Source organism: Elephantulus edwardii, unplaced genomic scaffold (assembly GCF_000299155.1).
Source record: "Elephantulus edwardii isolate Elephantulus edwardi_28Jun2011 unplaced genomic scaffold, EleEdw1.0 scaffold00214, whole genome shotgun sequence".
Lineage (NCBI taxonomy): Eukaryota > Metazoa > Chordata > Mammalia > Macroscelidea > Macroscelididae > Elephantulus > Elephantulus edwardii.
In genome coordinates this window covers 3,059,193-3,083,634 of record NW_006399964.1, presented here as the reverse complement: position 1 = coordinate 3,083,634, position 24,442 = coordinate 3,059,193, and the positions used below count along the sequence as shown (strand labels likewise).

Sequence of the window (24,442 nt, the reverse complement as noted above, 5' to 3'; positions counted from 1 at the left end):
TACAATATAATATATTGATTCATTTTCTTACATTAAACCACTTATGCACTCCTGAAATAACTTCTTTTCAGTCATGGTATATAATTCCTTAAATATGACATACCATTTCACTTGCTAGTATTTAGTTGAAGATTCTCAAATCTATATTCTAAGGGAGGATTATTATTTTATCTGGATTTTGTATCAGTGCACACTAGCCTCAGACACAGTGTTCTCTCCTTTTCTATTTTTTGGAAGACTTTACAGAAGAGTAATTCAAACCAAACTGAACCAAACCAAAGCTGCAAGGACAGGTAAGACTCAGAAGGAGAGCCACCTCAGTGGATGTGGATCTGATTCCATTATTACAACAATATAATAGGAAAATTTTCGAAAGAACTCTGAAGATATAATTAAGAAAATAATACCATGTATCTTAGCACCAGCAGTCAGGAAATCAAAAGACAAACTGCACTGGAAAAATGTACTGTCATGGACCTCTCCAAAGTACTGAAAAGCAATGATGTCAGTGTAGAGACTAAGGTGCACTTAACCTAGGCCATCATCTTCACAATTACTTGCTATGCAGCAGAGAGCTGGACAATGACTAATGATGATTGAAGAATAGATGCTTTCAAATTGTGGTGCTGGAGAAGAGTCTTGAACCACCTAGAAAACAAACAGGTCTGTCTTGGAGAGGGTGAAATCAAGTTTGCCTTTGGAGGCTAGGATTTTGAAACTCTATCTCACATACTCTGGGCTTGTGGTCATGCTTGGAAGGGTGGAGGGACAGCGCAGGAGAGGAAGACCCTCGAATGAGACTGATTCATACAGTAACTGGGATAATGGGAATATAAGTGTGTTGAAATCAGTGAGACTGGCTCAGGACAGGGCAGGGTTCAGAACTGCTGTACATAGGGTTGCTATGGGTCACTGGTGACTTGATGGCACACAACAACAACACAGTAGCAACCAAAAAAGATATTTGGGAATAAACTCAACCAGAGATATAAGAAGACTTATACAAAGAAAACTACAAGTTCTATTACAAGAAACCTTCAGAAATGAGAGAATACATAGTGCTCATGGATGGAAGAACTAACATTGAATATGTCACTACTATCCAAAACAAGTTGTAAATATATTTGCAACATCAATCCAGATTCCAACAAAATTCTTCAAAAATATAGAAAAATTTTAATCACCAATTTTATATGGAAAGGAAAGAAACCCTGAAAAAATAAAAGTCTTATTGAAGGGGGAAAAAACCTAAGTATGAGGTCTTAAACTTGCTGAACTCAAAATCTATCATGCAGTCGTGGTAGTTAATACAAAACTGGGAACCCAGAAGCAAGCCATCTACCTATGAAAAAAAACTAATTTTTGGCAGAGGACCAAAAACCACTACATGGAAAAGAGGCAGTCTAACAAATTAGTAACAGAATCCTTATATTGTAAACAAAACTAACTCAAGACGATCAAAAACGTAAATGTAAAACCTGAATCATGACAAAAAAAAATAGGAACACTCATAGGGACCCCATCTGTGATATCAATAGTCTAGCAAACATTTTAAAATGCCTAAACAACAGAAGATAAACTAGATAGCTAAGACCTTCTTAAAAAGAAAACTCTTATGTGAATCAAAAGATTTCCCTAAAAGAAAAAAAGAGAACCTACAGATGGGGATTAGGGGGTGGGGAATGGGTACTGACATATTTGATTAAGGACTAATATTTAAAAGGCAAACAATCCAACCGAAAAATGGACAAAGGATATGTACAAACATTTCATCAAAAAAGACATTCAGGCAGCATGAAGAGATGGCTCATTAGCCACTTGCTGTAAGGTGCCACAAAGTTGTGTACAACTCATTTCAAGCCCACGAACAACAGACTGAAACCTTGTTCTATCCTGCAAAATCTTCACATCTACGAAGCTGGAGTCATTGTGTCAATTCACCTCATTGAGAACTTTTGTCTCCTTCACTGACTTTTACTCACCATGATGCCATTTCCTAAGAAGTAGCAACAAGCCCAAAGTATGTGAGAAGTTTCACCATCCTTGCCTCTAAGGAGCTCCCTGGTTGCATTTTCTCAGAGACAGAAAAGACCATGACTTGGATCAGGTTCACAGTAGCCATGGTCTTTTCAGTTACTTGTTATGCATCTGAAAGTTGGACAATGAATTAGGAAACTGAAGAGGCATTGATGCTTTTAAATTGTGGTGTTGAAGAGTATCTGATACAACTGAATGCCAGAAGAACAAATAAATCTGTCTTGGAGAAAATAGCAACCTTACTGTCTCTGTCACACCTACCCCATTACCGCAGACACTGAGTCAATCCATCTCATCGAGCCAAATGAACTGAGCCTGATGTGCACTGGGTTTAAACGGTAAACCAGGATACCCGCTTGCTGCCACACTCACTTGGAATGACCACAGGCACACACGTCTCAAGCAATGTAGCACACTTTAACACTCCCAGGAGAAACTGTCGCCTTAGCACTCATCAGTCAGAAATGAGAGGCCACACTACAAAGGCATGCAGCAAAAAAAGGCCCAATTATAAATTACACCAAGCTTGCAAATACTGATGCAGTTTTAACCACAAACTCTAGCACAATATTTTTAAATCTGGAGTGTGGAGAATCTTTATTTTTGACCCATATTTCCAGCTTTCCCACATACCTGAGCATTTATCCTATTTCTAATTGTTTCTTGGTTATGATGTTTGGACAAGGCAAAGCCATCATTACATAGCAACATCATCCTTTTTTTTTAAGTATTTATGCATTTTTATTTATGTCTTCTGTCTTCCATTGCCAAGTAATTAATTGAGTTACCTGAGGTCTTTTTAGAATAAAGAAGTGTGGAAAATAAATAAAACGAACCTATCTGGAATACACGGAGAAATGTGGACTCCTCAGCTTAGCAACATAATCTTAAAAGAGGGATTTGGCCACTGGCTACTGAGAGAGGTCCTTTTAAAATCTTTTCAAACAAGTCCTTTCTTAAATCTCAGAACAGGACATTTCTAAATAAATGCTTGACTGTTTTTAACAATACCAGACAGTCAACTCTGTTCATTTGTCTTCCAACTCACTGTCTGACAGTCATTTTTAGTCCATAAATCCTAAGTAAGTAACAAAGCCATAATTTTTCATAATCATTTTAATCTTCTGAATGGTCCTAAAGTAAACTCAAACCATGATTTTTTTTTAATAATTTTAATGAACATTTACAGAGAATTTGGATTTCCATTCATTCACTGCTGCACTTCTCTCCCCGCCCAGCCCTCTCCCCCCTGCCCCCCAGTTCGCTCCTCTCTTTCGAAAGTAAGACACTCTCCCTGGTACACAATCCCCCCGCACCCCTCCCATCACCCCAAGTACATTCCACTATGCAACCTTAATTGTGGACTCTTTCAAACCATGATTTGCAGGATCTAAATATTTAAAAATGAAGCCAAGTATTTAATAGTATTTACAGTTGTTGACATGAAAGGACACTGGCTTAACATTTAGTAAAATATTCCGTTAATAACTTGAAAACAAAATATTCTTTCTTATTCTAAATAAAAAGAATAGAGTTCTGTGGCCTAGTGGTAAGAAACTGCACTGCAATCCAAAAGGCAAGTAGTTCAAATCCACCAGCTGCTCCATGGGAGAAGGCTAGGCAATCTTGTTCCATGTGACTAAATGCTTCTGAAAACCCACCAGAGGGTCACCTATAGGTCGGTTCTGACTCAATGGTACACAACAAGAACAAATGAAAATATAGTTTACTACACAGAAAAAAAGGTACCTCAAATGCCAATCAGTTAAGATACGAATATGTATGCTGTGTTAAAAGGTAAAGTTGTGCATATCTTTGTGTTGTTAGGTGGCACTGAGTCATCTACAATTCATAGTGACCCAATGACAAACAGATCGGAACCTGCCCTATCCTGCACCATCCTCTTCATCTCTGATACACTCGAGTCCACTGTTACAGGCACTGTGTCAAGTCTTTCTCTTTTTCACTGACCCTCCACTTTTCCCTGGATGATGTCGTTTTTCTAAGGACTAGCCCTCCTACAACATGCCCAAAGAATGTGAGAGGAAGTGTCATCATCCTTGCCTCTAAGGAACATCACAGATGCATTCAACCAACTTAAAAGTTGGTGATTTGGGATGACAGAAGAATTTTTATGCCTTTGAGTTGTGGTGCTGGAGAACAGTCTTGAACATACCATATACTGCCAAGAAAATAAATAAGTCTGTCTTGGAGACCAAATCTCTTGGAGGAAAGCATTTTGAAGTTCCATCTCACATACTTTAGGCATGTGGCCAGGAGAAACCAGTCCTTGGAGACAGACATGCTCAGAAGGGTGGAGGGACAGTGCGGGAGAGGAAGACCTCACATGGGATGGATTGATACAGTGACTGGGGTAATAAGGGTAGGTGTGTCAGAGTCAGTGAGACTGGCTCAGGACAGGGCAGGCTTCAGAGCTCTTGTACAAAGGGTCTCTATAAGTCGCAGTCAACTCAATGGCACATAACAACAATAAGAGTGCCCTCAAGTCTTGTGCATCCTTAAAGGCCACCACCAAGAAAAACCCTTGGGAGCAGTGCTGCTCTGTAGCTCATGAGGTTACTGTGAATAGGAATAAATTCAACAACAATGGGCCTATTTGTCTTTTCTTTCTTTTCCCCCTGGTGGCATACTAGGTAGGGAGTTGCTGCTAACCTAAAGGTCAAATTCACCAGTGGATTTTCATGAAAGATAGGTAATCACATCTTGTGCAATTCAGTCTCCTAAGACCCCACTGTTGGCACTGTTGTTGTTAGGTGCCGTCAAGTCAAGTATGACTCACAGTGACCCTATGAACAAAAGATCTGAACCCTGTCCTGTCCTGTGCCATCTTCACACTTCCTGACACACAAGAGCCCATTGCAGCAGTCACTCTGTCAACCCACCTCGTTGAGGGCCTTCTTTTCCTTCTCTGACCTGCCACCCTTTCTTTCCTGCATCACGTCCCTCTCCAAGGAGTAGTACCTCCTAGCAACATGTCCAAAGTATGTGAGGTGAAGTCTCATCATTCATGCCTCCAAAGAGCACTCTGCAGGCACCACTCGAAGACTTATCTGCTTGTTTTCCTGGCTGTCTGTGATGTTCAGTGCTCTTCTCCAATGCCACAGCTCAAAGGTATCAATTCTTCTATCATCCTTATGCACTGTCCAGCTCTCAGATACATAGCAAATGATCAGAAAGACTATGGCCTAAATCAGATGAACCTTAGTCCTCAAACTGACATCATTACTCTTCAATAATTTGGAGAGGGCCCTACGTGCAGATTTTGCCAGTGCAGTGTATCTCTTTATTTCCTGACTGCTGGTTGTTGTTGTTGATTGCCTTCAAGTCAATCACAACTCATAGCGACCCAGTGAACAATTGGCCTGAAGCCCCTCTACGACTATTAACATTTATCAAAGTTCAGTTTCCAGAGGCAAGTTGCTTAGGAAGTGGATGCCACTCCTGCTGGTACCAAAGATGTTAACTGTGGATCCAAGCAAGATGAAGCTATTGACAGTTTCAATCTCCTTTCCATCTATCATGACACTGCCTACTGGTTCCACTAGAAGATCCACTAGAATGTCAGATCTGAGTCAGTTCCAATTTAATGGCAAGGACTGAGTAATTTCTTCTTTCTTCTTGTTGTGTGGCATCAATTCGAAATCAACCCATATCTAACCTTCCAGCAGGTTTTCAGAGGAAGTAAATCACACAGAAGGATTCTGCTCATCCTTCTCCGGTGGAGCAGTTGGTAGATTTGAACCTTTGGGTTGCCAGTGCAACTCCTTACCACTAGACCACAAGAGCTCCCTTCTTTCTTGTAGTACTACCATAAACTTCAAATATACTTCTAAAAATATTATTCCATTTCTTCCTTTAAAAAGTTTAGAAAGCTCAGAAAATTTAAGTCACCAGAAAAGTTCTACACCAACCTTTTGATAAAATCAGGCATTATACGAATTTTACAAATGATAAAATAGGCTTACCAAAACTCATTGCAGTCAAGTCAATTCCAACTCATGAGACCCCACAGGACAAAGCAGAACTGTCCATGGGTTTTCTGAGGCTGTAAATCTTTACAGATCAAACTGCTTCAGCTTTCTGCTCTGCGGTAGCTGGTAAGTATGAGCCAACATTGCTTCCCAACCACATGTGTTACCTACAGCACCACCAAAGCTCCTAAAACAGACTTAATCCAAATGCACTGCCACTGAATTTATCCTACTCATGGGCCCTCCACTGACCTTCTGAGGTTATAAATCCTTATAGGAGGAGAATGCTCATTTTTGTACCTCACAGTAGCTGGTAGATAATTATGTGCCGTTCTCATCAGCTCAGACACACCTGAGCCCCTTGCTGCAAGTCACTGTGTCAATCCACCTCACTGGAGGTCTTCCTCTCCGTCGCTGACCTTTCCAAGCATGATGTCCCTTTCCAAGGAATAGTCTCTTAAGTATTTAACCAAAGTATGTGAGGTGAAAGCTTTGTCATCTTTGCCTCCAAACAGCACTCTGGTTGCACCTTCTCTAAGACTTATCTGTTTGTTTTTTTGGTAGTCACTGGGATAATAAGTACTCTTCTCTAACACTACAGTTCAAAGGCATCAATTTTCTGTCATCCTTATTCACTGTCCAACTCTCAGATGTCTAGCAAGTAATATGCATCCTGGTCTTTAAAATGACATCATTGTTCCTCAGTAATTTGGAGAGGTAGGCTTAGAGAGATTAAATAATCTGCATAAATCATCCAACTATAGCAAGCTGTGTTGCTAACCCAAAGGCCACATCTATCTGGAGATTCAAATCCACCAGGGTTCCTTAGTAGAGAGATGGAGAATCTCCTCCCATGCGAGTCACAGCCTCAGAAACTCTATGAAGGTCAGCTCTAAGTCAGTTCTCCCTCAACGGCAGTCAGCGAGAGTAATCACAGGAATCAGCTTAGATCCCAAGCCCCTGTAGTTTACCAGTATCCAGGTTTAGAACAAGCACACTTCAGATTGAAGCATGTCACTTACAGATCTTTACTAGGAAAAGTCTAAGAAAATGTAAGTGGTGCTTTATCACTCTGAATAGAAAGTGCTTTTCTAATTAATTAAACCTGGAGGAAGGCTCATCAACAACCTGTATTATGCAGATGACACAACTTTGCTTGCAGAAGGTGAAGAGGACTTGAAATGCAGAAAATCAAGGACTTCAATATTATTACATCTCAACATCAAGATATAATGCACCATCGAATCAGAACCAACCCATAGCTGTCCCTTTTGTCAGGAGGGTCTAGTTCTTGGGAAAAGACATCATGGTCAGGAGGTGGGGAGACTCCCAACAAGATCAAATCTATGTCCATATGGTCACTACAAGCCAAAGGAGATTCAATGGCACCTAACAACAACATTATGCTTCAACAACATGAAATAAAACTGTTAATTAGTAAAGGACTGAAGATGCTTTTTTTTTTTTTGGTGAGAAAAATTTGTATTTAGAATTAGCCCGCTGGACTCAGTTTAGATGATCCCAATTCTATTGGCAACATCCAAAGCATCATAATCAGGAGCAAGTTGAACATAAGCCTTCTTCTCTCCATCAGGCCTAATCAAAGTGTTGACCTTAGCCACCCACATCAGTGTCACAGAGCTTCTTTACAGCTTGTTTAATTTGGTGCTTGTTGACCTTGACATCCACAATGAACAGAAGTGTGTTATCATCTTCTATCTTCTTCATGGCTGACTCAGTAGTCAGAGGAAATTTGATGATGGCATAGTGGTCAAGCTTGTTTCTCCTGGGAGCGCTCTTCTGGGGGTATTTGGGCTGCCTTCGGAGTCTCAGCGTCTTAGGCCACCAGAAAGTGGGTGACATGCGGATCTTCTGGGTTTTTTTTGCTGTGGACACCCTTCAGGATGCCTTCTTGGCCTTTAATGCCTTTGCTTTGGCTTCAGTTTTAGGAGGGGCGGGGGCTTCCTTCTTTGCTTTCGGCGCCATCTTCAAAAAAGGAAGATGCATTTTTTTAAGAAATTGCACAGAAGTAGTAATTTTGACTATAACTAGACTGGAGATGGAAGAAACTACATTGAGGAAGAATAGAAAAATAAATCTATACTAAAAGAAGAGGGATATTAGCCTTTTCACCTGTACTGCAATGAGAAAGTCTGCTGTCAGGGACCTCTCCGGAGTACTGACGAGCAACAATGTCAGCCTAGACACTCAGGTGCACCTGATCCAGGCCACGGTCTCCACAATTACTTGCTATGCATCAAAAAGCTGGACAAGGCCTAAGTATGACAGATGAATTTATGTGTTTGAACTGGAGAAGAGTATTGAATATACCATGGACTGCTAGGAGAACAGGTTCATCCTGGAGAGGGTGAAACCAGGTTACTGCTCCTTAGAGGCAAGGATTCTGAAGCTGTGACGTACTTTGGACATATGGCTAGGAGGGACCAGTCCTTGGAGAGGGACATCATGCTTGGAAGCGTGGAAGGACAGCACAAGAGAGGAAGACCCTCTGTAAGATTAAACTGGGGTAATTGGGGTAGGTGTGTCTGAAACAATGAAATTGGCCCAAGATCGAGCATAGTTCATAGATGTTGTACACAGTGTCACTGAGTTGCAAGTGGCCCAATGGCACCTAACAACACCACCACCTGTATTTGTGTAAACAATTAGGTTGAACTTCTAGTATCCCTTTTTCCACACTAATACCAACCATAAAAGATTCAAAGAATCTAATTGTTCACATAGCATAAAACAGCACTAATTACATATGCCTTCCTCCTTAATGAAAGGGATACATTTTCTGGATTCTTCCCAGGTGCTGGCACTTGAAATACAAAGCTTCACAAACACAAAAAAAGTTACATATAATAGCGAAATTTCCATTCTTAGTCTGCAAAGCCTGAAACTAATAATTAAGCTGAAGTGTTGTTACCTTGTGGGGGAAAAAACAATACTTAAGTTACAATGGATTCTAAAACTGAGTGTGCAGATCTTTTCCTCTTAAACACCACAAAGAAATGAATGGCATCTTTCCAAACAATAGTATTGTAAATGTTACAATCAAAGTAACTATGATGTCAGTTTGAAGACTGGGGTGCTGTCTGATTCAAGCTATGGTAATTTCAATCACTTGCTACGCATCTGAGAGTTGATCAATGCATAAGGATGACAGAAGGGGAACCAATGTCTTTCTTTGAGACATGTTGGAGAAGTGTAGTACTGAACATCTCATGAGCAGTGAAAGAACAGATATGTCTCAGAAAGTGCTATCAGAGTGCTCCTTGGAGGCAAAGGAGATAAAGCTTTGTCTCACATACTTTGGGCACATATGTTGCTAGGAGAGACTATTCCCTGGACAAGGGCATCATGCTTGGAAAGGTGGAGAATCGGTAAAAGAGAGGAGAGAGGAACAGACACCATGACTGCAGCAATGGACAAGTATGCCACATTATGAGGATGGCACAAGATAGGACAGGGTTCAAATATGGTGTTTACAGAGTAGCTGTGAGTCATGATCAATTTGTTGATCCTTAAGAACAAGCTGGAAAAGATGGAGAATTTCTGTATTGTGAATGTCTACATATGAAGAAAAGCAATTTTAGTTAGAGTAAGAAAAGATCATAAATGGATATTTTCCAGTAATTTCAAGGACTTTGGGGTTAAAAGTACTGGTTTATTATAATTCATTTCACTGTTTTTGGAGGATGTTTCTCTGAGACGTATTGTATCACCAGCCTCACTCTTATGCTCCCTTTCCACAATTGACGGAATTTCTCTTCCAACTCACATGACTTTCACACAAAAGACAATAAAAATTCCACAACTGCTCAGTACACACTAACTTGGATTTTAATTCTCTAAGCCACACAATATTCCAAAATATCTCTTTCAAACACTGATACTCAGGAAATTATAAGGAAAACTTTAAACTCCAAAAAAAAGTATTTCTCAAAGGGTGTTCCATAAACAACTATCCTTCAAACACTTTGGAAAAATATTATTCTATCAGATATATGTCATAAGTGCTAGGATAACCTACAGGGTTGGTTTTTTTTTAAATGTTAAGTTTTGTTTAAAATAATTTTGAAGCTATTTTGACAGGTAACCTTTTGGCCCTGCACAGAGGGCCTAATCAATATTCCACAGATTTCCAGAAACTAGGAAGGACCTATTAGGGTAAAGAAGCCAGAATTCCAAAATGGAAGCAAACCATTCACAAAGGAAAGAATTAGGGGAAATATCAGGACTAGAAGCTAGGGTCCAGGTCTTCATGCCTCTTGTTGCTATGAATACCCAAATGTTTCACTCTTACATTGAAGCCACATCCACTGGAAAGATAGGTAGACACAATGAACAGAAAACAACAGCAGAGAAACTAGGACCAAAATTACAGTTATTCCATGATCATTTACATGAAATGTTTTAAAACTGAGTTATCACAAAGTAGTCATCGACAGACAGATAACGTTTTATGTTTGTTTTATAACAATAATTGCTTTGTACTTATTTTTTTTTTTGTAAACTGGTAAAGATTTCCCTAAAACCCCAGTTTATCACTCTGAAGTACAGGGGAGCCAATTCTATGAATACAGCACTCATTTAGTTATTACCAGGAAATTAGTTTCTAATGTAAGTTATTTTTCTTATGTAACTCTACTGTACCTTTATTTCAGACTCATATGACTGACATCAAAATCTCATTTTCTAAATAAGCACACAAACCACAATCATTTCTCTGTCAAGAAACATAGCAAAACATGTTTCAAATTTTATTGGAAATAAGGAAAAACAATATATATTACAAAATTTTATAAGTGATCTGTGGTCTCACAGCACTTTCATCGCCTTGATTTTATGCTCACTGGCTTAATCCCCTCTTCTTCTCTTTCCTGTTCTAACCATTTCCTTCCTAAAGTCACCAGCATCATTTCCTTATTGTCCAAGAACTACTGTCATGAACACACATTTCATTGTCATTTTCATTTTTCAAAATATTTCACTGTCATGAACAAAACATTATTTGGGAAAATAACCACAACTAGGAACAAAATTAAATGTACAGAACTGAAAAAATACTAAGCATTACAATCTTGGCTGAATCCTTATTTAAATGTAGCCTCTCATCCCGAGAAAAATAAGATACAGCCAGGTGGCATTTTCATTACTATAAATAACAAAACTCAAATATACAGCCTGTGAGCATTTAATTACTACTGCTCTTGCTGAAAATATTTAATTTTGTTTTAAAAAGCAAAAAGTTAATCATTTGAGGTACAATTATCAAACTTAATATCCACCACAAGAAATACTGGTGTCGCAGTGGTGTCACTGGTACCAAGTGAAAAGTTAATGGTTCAGATCTCCATGTAAGAAAGGCCTGGCGGTCTGCACTCACAGAGCCAACAGCCTTGAAAGCATATGATGCAGCTTTACTCTGTCCAATAGGGTTGCTAGTCTCGGTCCAAACTGGTAATCCTCACAATGGGTAATCCCTAGAACAATCCCTATAAACTTCAGACAGTAAAGCATGCTTAAAAACTTACAATGAAATCAATTCACAATCTCCTGCACAAACATCATTGCTATTATTACCCAATATTACATATTTTCTGTATTATCATGATAATAATATATACATATTGTTGTTGAGTACCATCAAGTCCGAACTGACCCACACTTGACCCTCATGAAAAGAGCCTGCCCATCTTTCTCCCATGGAGCAGATGGTGATTTGAAATACGTGCCTTAGTGTTGGCAGCACAATTCCTTCATTAAGCCACCAGAGCTCCTTCGCGCATATATGTATACACACACACACACACACAGACATATGCTTGTATATGTTAGGTAACAATAAAAAATTAGGGCACTTCCCAAAATGTAGTAACCAATTCATTTCTTTCACTACTTAAGTGAACAGTATTCTTAAATTACTAAAAACACAACTTAAAGGTAGGGGATGTTGCTGTTATGTACAAGTAGAAACAAACTCATAACTAATCCTCCGTAGGTTTTCAGAAGCTGTAAATCACACAGGAGACTATTTTTTTCAAACTTCATGTCTCCCATAGACCAAGTGACAGGTCTTAACCTTTGGGTTGGCTGCTTGACTCCATACCACCAGGTCACCAGAGCTCCTTAAAGACAGGGAATATATTCATGATATCCTCTTGACCACTTTTCCAGTCTTCACTTTCTTTTCCTACTCTTTATTTAAACTTCTGTAGGCTGGTATCACCTACTTACAAGACCTCATCGTCCCACTTGAAAATGGTCCAGAATGTAACAGATGCTGCCTAGACCCAAAGTGTATAAAATTATACTGCTAGTGTTTGTCTTCCTTATTGAAAAACACAACAGAAATTTACTTAAGAGACAGTATATTTTTGTTTGCTCATATATCCAACTGCTAAAATGACCAAATAAAATACCTCCAAAAGCTTATTTAAATTCTAAGTCTTTTATTTGAAACTGTTCAAAACATATTAAGAAAAACAAAATTTATTTGGCCAGGTATTTATGTGACTTTTGGCACATTTAGCTTAAATATGCTTTTGTATATAGCAAAAAATAAAGTCCAAGAGAACATATCTAATTGAAAATACACATGAAATATTTTAGCAATATAGCAAAATATCTCCTAAGCATAAATCCACTCTGTAAACTCTTTAACAATCAGAAGGCAACAGAAAATAAGGTTTCTCTTTTATCATAACTTGAAAATTAATTCTTCCATCATATTTCAGAATAATCTTCATGATCACAGACAAGTTTATCATCACAAGATTCTAGCTCACAAACACAAATGCCAACTCTGAAAATCACCAAAATCTCTTAAGTCGTCAAAACCAAAATGACAAGATTTATACATTTATGAAACAGGATATAAAACAGTTGCGACTGGCTCAGGGTAAGGCAGGGTTCAGAGCATACATAAGGTGCACAGGGTTCTCTGGTGACTCAATGGCACATAACAACATGCATTATAAAAGGGAGCACTAATCAAAAGAGATTTTTTTTTAAAAAGGGAGCCCCGGTAGCCTTGTTATATAGAGTTGTGCTACCAACTCAGAGGCAAGGGTTCAAATCCACCTGCCCTGCCACTCTGTGGGAGAAAGACTGGCAATCTCTTCCCATTCAATTTACAGTCTCTAAAGAACCTGCTGAAGGGTCAGTTACAAGTTGGTTATGACTTGCTGGCACACAACAAAATGCTTTCTAAAATATGTTACCTTATTGTTGTTATTGTTGTCATTACATGCCGAGTCGCTTGCGACTCATAGTGACTCTATGTACAAGAGCCCTAAACCCTGCTCTATCCTGTGCCAACCTCACTGTCTCCGACACACTCCCACCACCACCCCAATCACAGAATCGATCCATCTCATCAAGGGTTTTCCTCTCCTGCACCGTCCCTCCACTATCCCAAACATGATGTCCTTCTCCAAGGACTGGTCCCTCCTTGCAATATGTCCTAATTAATAAAATAAAAAGCATATACTCCCAAACCAGTCCCAAATTCTTAACTGTCTGACTCTTAAGAGCAATCACTTAAAGGGCAGTTTAGAGTTCTCACATTTGAGTGTGAGGCTGATAATCTGTTTTTAAAAACCATCCTACTCACACATATCTATTTTTTTCAAAACCTCATGACATCATGTTTCTAGCAATCTTCTGACCCTGGCAAATTATAAATTATGAGAATTGCTGTGTGCAGACATTCCTGCGGTGTGATTTAGCTGAGAAAACTATTTTCAAGACATCTCAAACCTAATATATAAATCCCTAATTGACTTTTACTTCCAGAATATATGGCTTTCTAGGGAACAAAGATTTCTTAGTGTAAAGCCTTCTCCACAAACCAAAATGATAAGCATTCCAAAGGTACAAAGTACCTATGTGGCCAATATCTTCCAACAGCAAATGGCCCATTGACCAGCTGGATGACCATGGGTACTTTTTTCAGCTGGGCCTTGCTGCCACTCAGTAGGTCAGTTTCTGTAACACCAGGGATAGGAGAACTAACTCAAGACAAGCTTTCAAGCTTGAAGGTCACAAGGAGCGTTCCCTAGAAACACCTCATTTAGAGGAATGACAATAAAAAACTAATTCTCAAAAATGTACATTAAGTCAAATCCTCAGGCTGGATGCTGTTTCCAAACCTTCTCTACTGGAAATTTAAAAGCGATCTTGACATTTTCTTTTTACAAACATGTCAATTTCTGCTTAAAGTGCACAGCTTCCTCTGGGTGAACCATATAGAAGTGAATGAAAACCCACCATTCATCACGTCTGGGCTCCCGTTACCCTAAGATAAACCCGGCTGTTTCAGCATCTCCTCCCATCGCGAGTGATTTCCCAAGTCTGGCAAAGAATGTTTCCATCGATAAATACCTCTCAATTGAGCGTCTGTTAGATGGTCAGGTACTGGGCAATTAATGCAATAATCCATTTTGCCCATCACAGAATTTGTTCAAAAATCTCTGCCAGCTGACCCAAAAGCATAAGCTCTTCATCCTAAATTCCATATTAGTGAGGCCCTTAAACCAAGAGCGCAAGTGAAAAACCTGAGTTACTCCTGGGAACATGTTTGTTTATCCAACTGGAAGGGAGATCTTGGAGAACTGGCATCTCTGTCTCGGGATGTATATAAATACCGCTTAGGGGTGACTCATGCTATCTCCATTACCAGGAGATCAGTGTCCACTTAAAAGATCCAACTAAGATGGCTTTTCCAAAACAAAACCCAACTTACCCCATTTTAAGTATTCCAGAATGTTCTTCTCTCTTCTCAATGGAGAATTACTGCATTCATCGTAAAGGCAGATGAGGATATCCAATAAGGTCTCCACGCTGAAGCACTGCCCGTTGGTCTGAGCTGGCCCATCCAAGATAAACTGCTCCAACTGCCTCAAACGCACTTCGCCAGACATGGTGGCCTCCGTGGCTGCTGGCTGTCCTTAGATTACTATTAAGATTTATTTTCTTTTTTACGATGACCCTTTGAATACTAAGCTCTGAAAGGTGAGGCTTCAAAAAAACAAACCACTTGTTATCCACACAAACTGTCTCTTCAGGGGCAGTGCTGAATTCAACCACACAACACACCTCATTGAACTGAAGCGTCTTCAACGTCACACACTGACATACATGTGGAGCAAAAGTTGCCATAAAATAGATACTGTATACATTTTTTTCCAATAGCACAGTTAAATCGTGTATTTAAATAAAATAATTAAAAGTACAACGGATCAAGGAGCCGACACTTCTTAAAAAAAACACACACACACACACTCTCTCTACTCTTCCTCCTTCATTCAAAATTCAACCCATGCAACATAATCCTGCAATGAATCCGGCTGCATCATTAATGAATAAAAGTCCGATCTGCATCAGCAGTTCACTTCCCGGGAAGGAGAAAAAGAGCAAAGGGAAGAAAACCACCACCAAAAAATGTATAGGAGGAGGAGGGCAAGTGAAAAGGCGCTGCAAAGCTGGCCCCGGCCGCGGGATAGCGCATCGGCGGCGGTCTCCCGAGCGAAGCAGAGGGCGCAGGAGAGGTCCCCGCAGCGGCCCCGCAGGAGCACCCCGAGGCTCGCCCAAGGAGGCTTTTCGCTCCTTCTCCCCGAGGTCCAGCTGTTTAAGGCTTTGCAATTATTCCTATTTCCAACGGATTCCCGTGAAAAGTCTTCATTTTTTTATTTATTTTCTCTCCCGGGGGCCTGACTGGCGGCGCGGCCGACGCTGGAGACGCGGGCGCGCGGGCTCCGGGCTCCGGGAGGCGGCGGCAGCTACTCGGCCGCGCGAGCCCGCTCCATGGCGGCGGTAGCTGGTCGGCCGGGCCGCGCGGGCGGAGAGCTCGGTCTCCCCTCACCCGCGCCGCGGCCGCCGCGCCCGAGGCTCCCGACGCCCCTGGCGAGGTGGGGAAGGGGGGCGGCTTTTCTGAATTCACAGGCCACGGACAGCAGCAGCTGCGGCTGCGGGGGCGCCAGCAGCTCCTTTTCCGTCTTCTTCACACCCCGAGGTTAAGGGCATCTTTCCCAGGACAGCGAAGCGGCGCGGCGCAGGAGGAGGGGCCGGCGCCGCCGGGGAGAGCGGAGGCTGCCGCAGCCCGGCGCGCGACCACTCCCTTCCGCGCCCGCGCCCGACCCGCGCCGCGCGCACACGCAACCTCGGCTTTGCCAGGCTCCCTCGGCCGCGCGCACGCAGGCCGACGCCGGCCCCGACTCAACATGGCGACGCCACTGCGCACGCGCACGCTGCCTCTCCGCTGTCGGTTCCCCGCCTCTCTTGGAGCCCCGCGGCGGCCTCAGTCCCGCGCCGGGCCAACCAGAGCCCAGGCCCTCAGAGGCAGCGCTCACCGGGGCTGGGACCCGCGCGGGGGAGGGAGGGAACCGGCGGGGCTGAGCGATGCTGCAGCTGCCGCACCGAGCGAGACAGGGGAGCGGGACTCGGTAGAGACGCAGCGACGAGGAGACATGGAAGCGACACAAGCCGCCTGTGCAGGACTCGAGCTGGGAGCTGCGCCGCAGCCTCGCCTCGGTCTCTGGTGGCGGATCGCACAGCGGGGCTTCGTCGTGGTCCTCGGAGACGCCACCTGTATGGCACGTTTGCTGAGGGAGCCGAGAAGGTGGCCGTCCGCTTATGCAGGGCTGCGAAAGGCAATGCCCTGCTCCCAAACTGCCCCCCAAATTCTGTTCTCGCGCACATTCCAGAGTAGTTCGTTTCTAGGATCGAATTACAGCGCTCTGCCATTCTCCAGAACGGAAACAGGGACGGTTTGTGTGTGCTGCTGGCCAAGCCATGTGTGGGTGCGCGCAGGCGCGTGCATGCATGTTCCCGATAGAATCCCTCATCTCTAGTCCCCAAAGTTTCCCTATCTGGAGCATATCCTTTTCTCATCCGGAGCTTGCTGCCTGTTTATTCCAGCCAAGGTTACCGCCTCCCGAGGACTCCAGCAGGCTAAAGGAATCAAGACTTCATTCACCTCTGCCATCAAACCTAAATTCCTGTTATCATACACCCAACCCCCAGAGATGCAATGCAGAAATCAAGCTAGGAGTGGCAAGTTGATGGTTTCATATGAGCTTTTGTTGGGAAAGGTAAAAAAATACTCATAGTAAATCTCACATTTACATGAATAAAGTGGGTCATCTTATTTTGGTTATTCCCTCACAAGATTGACAGATCCATTAAAAACCTGACAAAAATAGAACACCGCAGGGGCAGGTGATTTCTATTCTGATGCCTTCCTGCAATTGCATCTTTTTACATCTTGGAAATATGGACAGTGAGGGAGTACTAGAAATGTAGGTCTAGAAAGACTAACAACTTATTCAAGTTTCTGACTTTAAAAAGGACTTCCTTACACATAAATAAAAGGATTCAAATGCTTTAGTAGACCTGGGCCAAAGGTCAGTCATTTCTGTGTCTAGAAATGTGCCGTCTAATCACAAAAGTAGGAAGCTTCAGTGGCCTAGAGGACAAGGAGTGGACCTGCCAACTCAAATCTCCACAGTTCTAATCCTGCTAAGTTCTAAGCTGCTTTGTGAGAAAAAGATGGGCAATCTTTTCCCATGTAATTTGCCGCCTAGCATCCACATTTGGACTTAGAGGATAAGATTACTGTATATGAACTCAAGCAGACATTATCAGCACCAGTAGCTAGGGCATCTCTTTGTTCTAGTCTGCTGGTGGCCAGACCATTTGCTGGCTCCTCAACCTGATTCAACTGTGGCAAGTGACCATAAGCACTTAGTAGAAATATATGGCAGAGCATTGGAAATTTAACACACAAACACACCACGCTGAAATTTTTACTTTTAGAAAGTATCTGTTTTTTTATAAGCAAAATAAATTTTTTGGCTCCATACTATTTATGGGTTAAAATAATCATTTCAGTTAACATAGTGGTAAATTGGAAAAAAGTGAATCAAATAAGTCTTAAAAAATCGTGGAGTCAAAGAATTTTATCAGTTCCGTTTTACTAAAAGGCAGAATAGCAAAGAAGGGAGCAATGAATTCCTTCTACCTTTTCAAGTAGGGAGTTCAGGTTACACTGCCAACCCAAAAGCATACAGTCAGACTCCACCAGCTGCTATGTGGAGAAAGATGGGCACTCTCCTGTGCAATTCACTGCCTCTGAAAACCCACTGGAGGGACAGCTGTTTCCAACCCTATAGTACACAACAGCAGCAACCTTTTCAAGTGCAGTAACCCAGAGAACTGACTCTAGCACAGTTATTTGTGCAGCTTAAATACCTATAAAGCAGAATGAAAGGCAGAACTTGAAAAAGATTAGGTTCAATAAATACTAATTAACAATGAAAGTGCATGGGATGGATACAGATATACTTCTTAATAAAAGAGTCACGCTGTCAGTCCTTCTACCTCTTCTATGAGCATGTGGTTACCACCCACATACCAGAGTTTGGATAGTTGCTAAATAACTTTCCCCACATTATTGAGAAAACAGAAGAATTTATTTTGATGAAAAGGAAGAAAGGTTGAACCCAATCAATTTTGCCTGAATACTTCCATCCCAGAGACTTAATAATTAACTCGGCACTAAACACATTGAGCTAAACACATTGTGTGGGGGTTATTTTAAGCCTGCAGGCTGAAGTGTGAATGCTTACTAATGAAATTGGTCTTAGCCAAAGAAAGGCATGCGCAGTCCTGTAGCCAGTCCCACTGTGCCTGCAGGGCTCCCAGGAGAGCAGGCCCCAGGCTGCCGCCTGGCAGGATATTTGTTGGAGAAAGAGTAGAAGAGCACCACTTGTGAAAGCTTCCTTGGGGCAGAGATTAGATGTATCCCACTGCATACACACAATTTGTTTGAAATAATCAACATTTTATGATGATGCTGGCAATTGAAACAGCCTTTCCCTTTTGGAAAAAAAAGAAGTAGAAGATTAAAACTTGAGTGTGATTAGGCAACATCCATGGTCAATTGGGCATGCCACAATCCACACAGGCAATGATCTACATTCTACTTTACTGAGTAGCAAATCCGAGTGGCCATCTAAGATTCACCGGTTTCTTGGCATCCAGGACAAAGAAGGTAAAGGAAATCTAAATGGCAAGAAGATGCCCTACCATGGGCTCGAAACTGCCAGCTGCTTCAGAGAAGAAAGATGGAAAATCTCCTCCCATGCGATTTACAGCCTCTGAAAACCCATTGCAGGGTCAGCTATGGGTCAGTTCTCACTCTACAGTACACAACAGCAAGGGAGCAATTAATCTAACCGACCTCACACCAGAGGAACTACATAATGCCAGCCATTTCAACTGGGATCACACACAAATAAAGCAAACACAAAAACCACAAGGTAAATCTTGGAAAGAGTTGGAACAAAAGTTAAAATTATAAAATGACCAAAGTTACTTGGTCTGGTGAAAACTGAGGGTACCCCAAAGGGGTGGTCCTTAGACATATTTCAATTCTGGAATTAAACCTACCCCCAGGTATCAACTTTCAGCCAAACAGTAGGCAGGTCTGTACAGGGAATAATGACACTAATGGGTAATGTATTTCTCAGAATAATCAGTCAAAGTTTCCAAAAGGGCAGGATATAACCGATAATAAAGTCAAGAAGGCAGGAAAGAAGGGCAAATGGAAAGAGGAAATGCAGGAGGAAATGGGAAGGGTGCTCTCACATTACAATTAATGAAACAAAATGTGCATAAATTATTGAATGAAAAAATTATTTGTTCTGTGAACTTTCACTCAAAACACAATGACAAAAAAGAAGGAAAGGAAATAGGAGAGTGGAAAGAATGAGGCAGGCATCATCAAGTAGCTCCTTCATCAGCTGAGCCTCCAGTTCTGGGCTGAGAGCATGAGAATCCATATGGAATCTGTGTAGAATGCAGATTAGGGCAGATTTCTCCGTCTGCATCTTATCTTTCTCTACCCCTGCCTCTCCTTATGATCCCAAAAGTCAAAGGTCATTTGAATCCAACAGCACTCCAGCACTGGTCTCAATTCTCAGCCAGGTATGGCTATCCCTTCAGTTGAGGTAAGGGCCCAGCGTCTCTCCCTGAGGTGTCCAGGGATTGATCACCCCCCTTTTCTCTATTATCCCTCTCCATCCACTTGGGTCCCAAGGACCCTCTTTTGATACCTGACTAGAAGACGCCTTCTCCATTGTCAGTCAGGAAGTTCCATCTGCACAGCTAGTGTCTGGCAGGGGAGATGTCCCATTCCAAGTTACTCAAAGCTCAAGCTCTCCTTTACCTCAATATGAAGGCCGAATCTTTTGTCCAGGAGAACAGTCCTTGTGTTTTGCTTCCTCTAAAACTCACACACCTTCAGTGTTGTACCTACTGGAAAGCATAAAAGACTTGCCCATTTGTATACTCAAATTTTGTAATCTAAATTCTGCTTGTTCAATCCATCTTTCCTTCAGGACATAGATACTGAAAAGGCAAAGAGTCAGAGGTTTTGTATGCCCAAACTTGCTTTACACCTTTCTCCACTTATCCAACTCAGCTTTTTGGTTCTGATAACTAAACCCCTAGTGAAAAGAGAATCTGATTGTCTAAAATACCACTCTCCTCCTTTTGTAACCCCACCCTACCCATACCATCCTTCCCAAATGTTACCAGCCCCCTCCCCAGACTCCAGACCAAACCCTACCTACAAGTCAGCCGGACCCCTCTATACCTCCCTTCACACCAAAACCTACTACCCCAAAAGAAATAAAGAAATAACCCCTCCTACCCCTTCTCACATAACAAGTCATTATCCAACTCTCTGATGCCCTCAATACTCTTCTCCAGCACCACAGCTCAAAGGCATCAATTCTCCTTCTATCCTCCTTAGGTCTTTGCAATCACTTGTTATGCATCAGAGAGTTGGACAGTGACTAAGGAGGATAGAAGGTGAATTGATGCCTTTGAGCTGTGGTGCTGGAGAAGAGTATTGAGGGTACCATGGACTTCTAGAAAAACAAACAGATTCATCCTGGAAAGGGTTAAACCGGCCAGCTCCTTGGCAACAAGGATTCTAAGGCTCTGTCTAACATACTTTGGACATGTTGCCAGGAGGGACCGGTCCTTGGAGAGGGACATCATGCTTGGGAGGGTGGAGGGACAGCACAGGAGGGGAAGGCCCACTATGAGATGGATTGCTTCAGTGACTGGGGTAATCGGGATGGGAGTGTCAGAGACAGGGCGATTGGCACAGGACAGAGCGGAGTTTAGGGCTGTTGTACATATTGGGTCGCTATGAGTCACAAGTGACTTGACGGCACATGACAACAACAACAACCCCTTCTCACAGATCCGTCTCTGCACATATTGCCAGTTCCCAAAATTCAAGCAATGAACACCAGAGACTGTCCAAGACAAAACCCCCTTTTCCCCCTTTCTTGCCAATTCCCATTTTATTCTTTTCAAGGTAAATTCTGAGATACAGTAATGTCAAGAAAGTCTTAAACCATACAAGAGTAAATAAAAAGAAGTATTACCATTTCTTCTGTTTGTCTAACTCACTTTCTAACCTGGCTCTTCCTCTCAGTAGGCAGTCATTTAAACACTAAATCCCCTCACTTTCTGCCTAAGCAATCAGTTATACCTGTTACTTTTTCCATACTTTCAAACTTCCTGCTGATTCGAGTGAAGTAAATCATGATGTGTTGGTAAATAGCTAGTGTTTCTTCTCTATCTGGTGCAGATCTGCTGCATAAAAGTAAAGATGTTTGTAGTTTTTCATGGTTTTCTCTGTTAACAACTAATCTGTTTGAGGCTGATTTAGCAATTTTAGTAGCTGTTACTACTTCCATTTCACCATAACCTTCCAAAAAGCAGCAGATGAACAGTTTAAAAAAAAAAGTCACATACACATGTATCAGGAGCTCTAATGTCCTAATGCCTTCCTTAGTGGCAAGAAGGCACATGGTTCAAATCCACCTGCTGCTCCACAGAGAAGGATAAGCAATCTCTTCACATGCAACTAACTGCCCCTGAAAACTCACTGGAGGGTCAGCTATAGGTTGGTTCTGACTCGGTGGTACACAACAACAATAACACACATGTATATGATGTTTTGCTTTTATTGAAATAAGATCAAGAAGCGTTGTTTTGTTTTCCTTTGTCTTAGACTCCTTTCCACCCTCCTGAGACTTTTTCAGCCATGGTGCAGTGCTGGGAGGAAAAAAAAACATCCAAATTTATATTTTTCTCCTTTTTGCTTTAAGTTTAAAGTAGCAATAGTTTGAAGCTCATAGACTCTAGTGAGTCCAGCCAAAAAGTCTAGTAAAAATATCATGACAGTTCTTGTTCCCCTTCGCATTAAAAAAATTATAATTTAAAAATATTCTAAAAGATAAACTGAGAAGTTTTTCTCAAGATCCCAAGAAATTTACAGAAGAATTTAATAATATTTCTACTAACTTTTTATTGCCATGGAAAGATTTAACAGTTTTGCTGTTCTTCCTATGTTTTTGTTGTTGTTATGTCCCATTGAGTCACTTGCAACTCATAGCAACCCCTATGTACAACAGCTCTGAACCCTGCTCTATCCTGAGCCACACCTACCCCCATTACCCCACTCACTGAGTCAATCCATCCCATAAGGGTCTTTCTCTCCTGCGCTATCCCTCCACTCTTCCAAGCATGATGTCCTTCTCCAAGGACTGGTTCTTCCTTGCAACATGTCCAAAGTTTGCCAGACAAAGATTCAGAATCCTTGCCTCCAAGGAGCAGCCTGTTTTCACCCTCTCCAGGCTGAACCTGTTTGTTCTCCTAGCAGTCCATGGTATATTCAATACACTTCTCCAGCACCACAGCTCAAAGGCATCAATTCTCCTATCATCCCTAGTCATGGTCCAGCTTTCTGGTACATAGCAAGTAATTGTGAAGACTATAGCCTGAATCAGGTGCACCTTAGTCTCAAGACTAACATCATAACTCTTCAGCACTCTAGAGATGTAATTCGTGTTTTGATTTCCTGGCTGCTAGTACCAAAATGTTGATTTTGTAGCCAAGCAAACTAAAGCGGTTAACAATCTTAATCTCTTCACCATCGATCATGATGTCCCTAGTCAGCCCAGTAGTGAAAATCTTTCCTTTCTTGATGTTGAGCTTCAAGCCATATTGAAGGTTGCAGTCCTTGACTTTCCACAGCAAATGTCTCAGGCCCTTATTAGTTTCAGCAAGCAAGTTTGTGTCATCTGCATAATGCAGGTTGTTGATGAGTCTTCCTCCAATCCTGATGCTACATTCCTCCTCATAGAGCCCAGCTTCCCAGATGATCTGTTCCACACAAAAATTGAAACATTATGGAGATAGGAAATATTCCTGGTTTGATATATAGTCCTTCCCTATTTTGAAACATGCAGTGTCTCCTTGATCTGTACTGACAACTGTCTCTTGGTCCAAGTATAGGTTTCACTTAAGCACAATCAACTAACTGTTCTGGGATTCCCATTCTTTTTAGAGTCAGACACAGTTTGCTGTGATCCACAGTCAAATGCCTTTACATAGTCAATGAAACACAGACATTCTTCTGGTACTCTCTGCTTTCAGCCAAGATCCATCTAACATTAGGTATAATATCCCTTGTACCACAGCCTCTTCTAAACCTAGCCTAAATATCAGGGAGTTTTCTGTTTATTTTGCCTGTTGTTGTTCTTGTTGTTGTTATGTCCCATGGAGTCACCTGTGACTCATAGTGACCATATGTACACTAGCTCTGAAACCTGCCCTGTCTTGAGCCAGTCTCATTGTCTCTGACAGACCTAATCCCATTTCACCAATCACTGAGTCAATCCATCTCATCCTGGGTCTTCCTCTCCTGCGCTGTTCCTCCCCCCCTCCAAGTCTGATGTCCTTTTCCAAGGATTGGTCTCTCCTGGCCACATTCCCAAAGTATGTGAGATGGAGCTTCAAAATCCTTGCCTCGAGGGAGCAGCCTTGTTTCACTCTCTCCAACAGACCTATTCATTCTCCTGGCAGTCCATGGTATGTTCAACACTCCAGCATTGTAACTCAAACACATCCTCTCAGATGCATAGCGCGTAATTGCGAAGATCATGGCCTGGATCAGGTACACCTTAGTTTCCACACTGACACTGACACTCTTCAGTACTCTGGAGATGTCCCTCAGAGCAAACTTTACCAGTGGAATTTGTCTGATAAGAATTCTTCTGATAAGAAGAGTGAAATTGTTAGTGATGCTAGACACTAGACTGATAATATATATACTATGGATTCTGCGGCTCCGTCTGACATACTTTGGACATGTTGCCAGGAGGGACGGGTCCTTGGAGAGGGACATCATGCTTGGGAGGGTGGAGGGACAGCACAGGATGGGAAGACCCTCTATGAGATGGATTGATTCGGTGACTCGGGTAATCGGGATGGGTGTGTCAGAGGCAGTGCGGTTGGTGCAGGATAGAGCAGGGTTT

At 41.9% G+C, this 24,442-nt stretch overlaps 1 protein-coding gene across 4 annotated transcripts in view; it reads right to left on the bottom strand.

Annotated features, from left to right (window-relative positions):
* CDC42BPA (CDC42 binding protein kinase alpha (DMPK-like)) overlaps positions 1–14,983 on the bottom strand; it is a 418,998-nt gene extending 404,015 nt beyond the window's left edge. For 2 of the 4 annotated variants that reach the window (XM_006897745.1, XM_006897747.1), the window contains exon 1: positions 14,785–14,983. In XM_006897745.1, coding sequence (XP_006897807.1) covers positions 14,785–14,962 — 178 coding nt within the window. In that variant the 5' untranslated portion in view covers positions 14,963–14,983. The remainder of the gene's footprint in view (positions 1–14,784) is intronic. The other 2 variants (XM_006897744.1, XM_006897746.1) reach the window with 1 other exon arrangement.
* Positions 14,984–24,442: the final 9,459 nt, after the last annotated feature.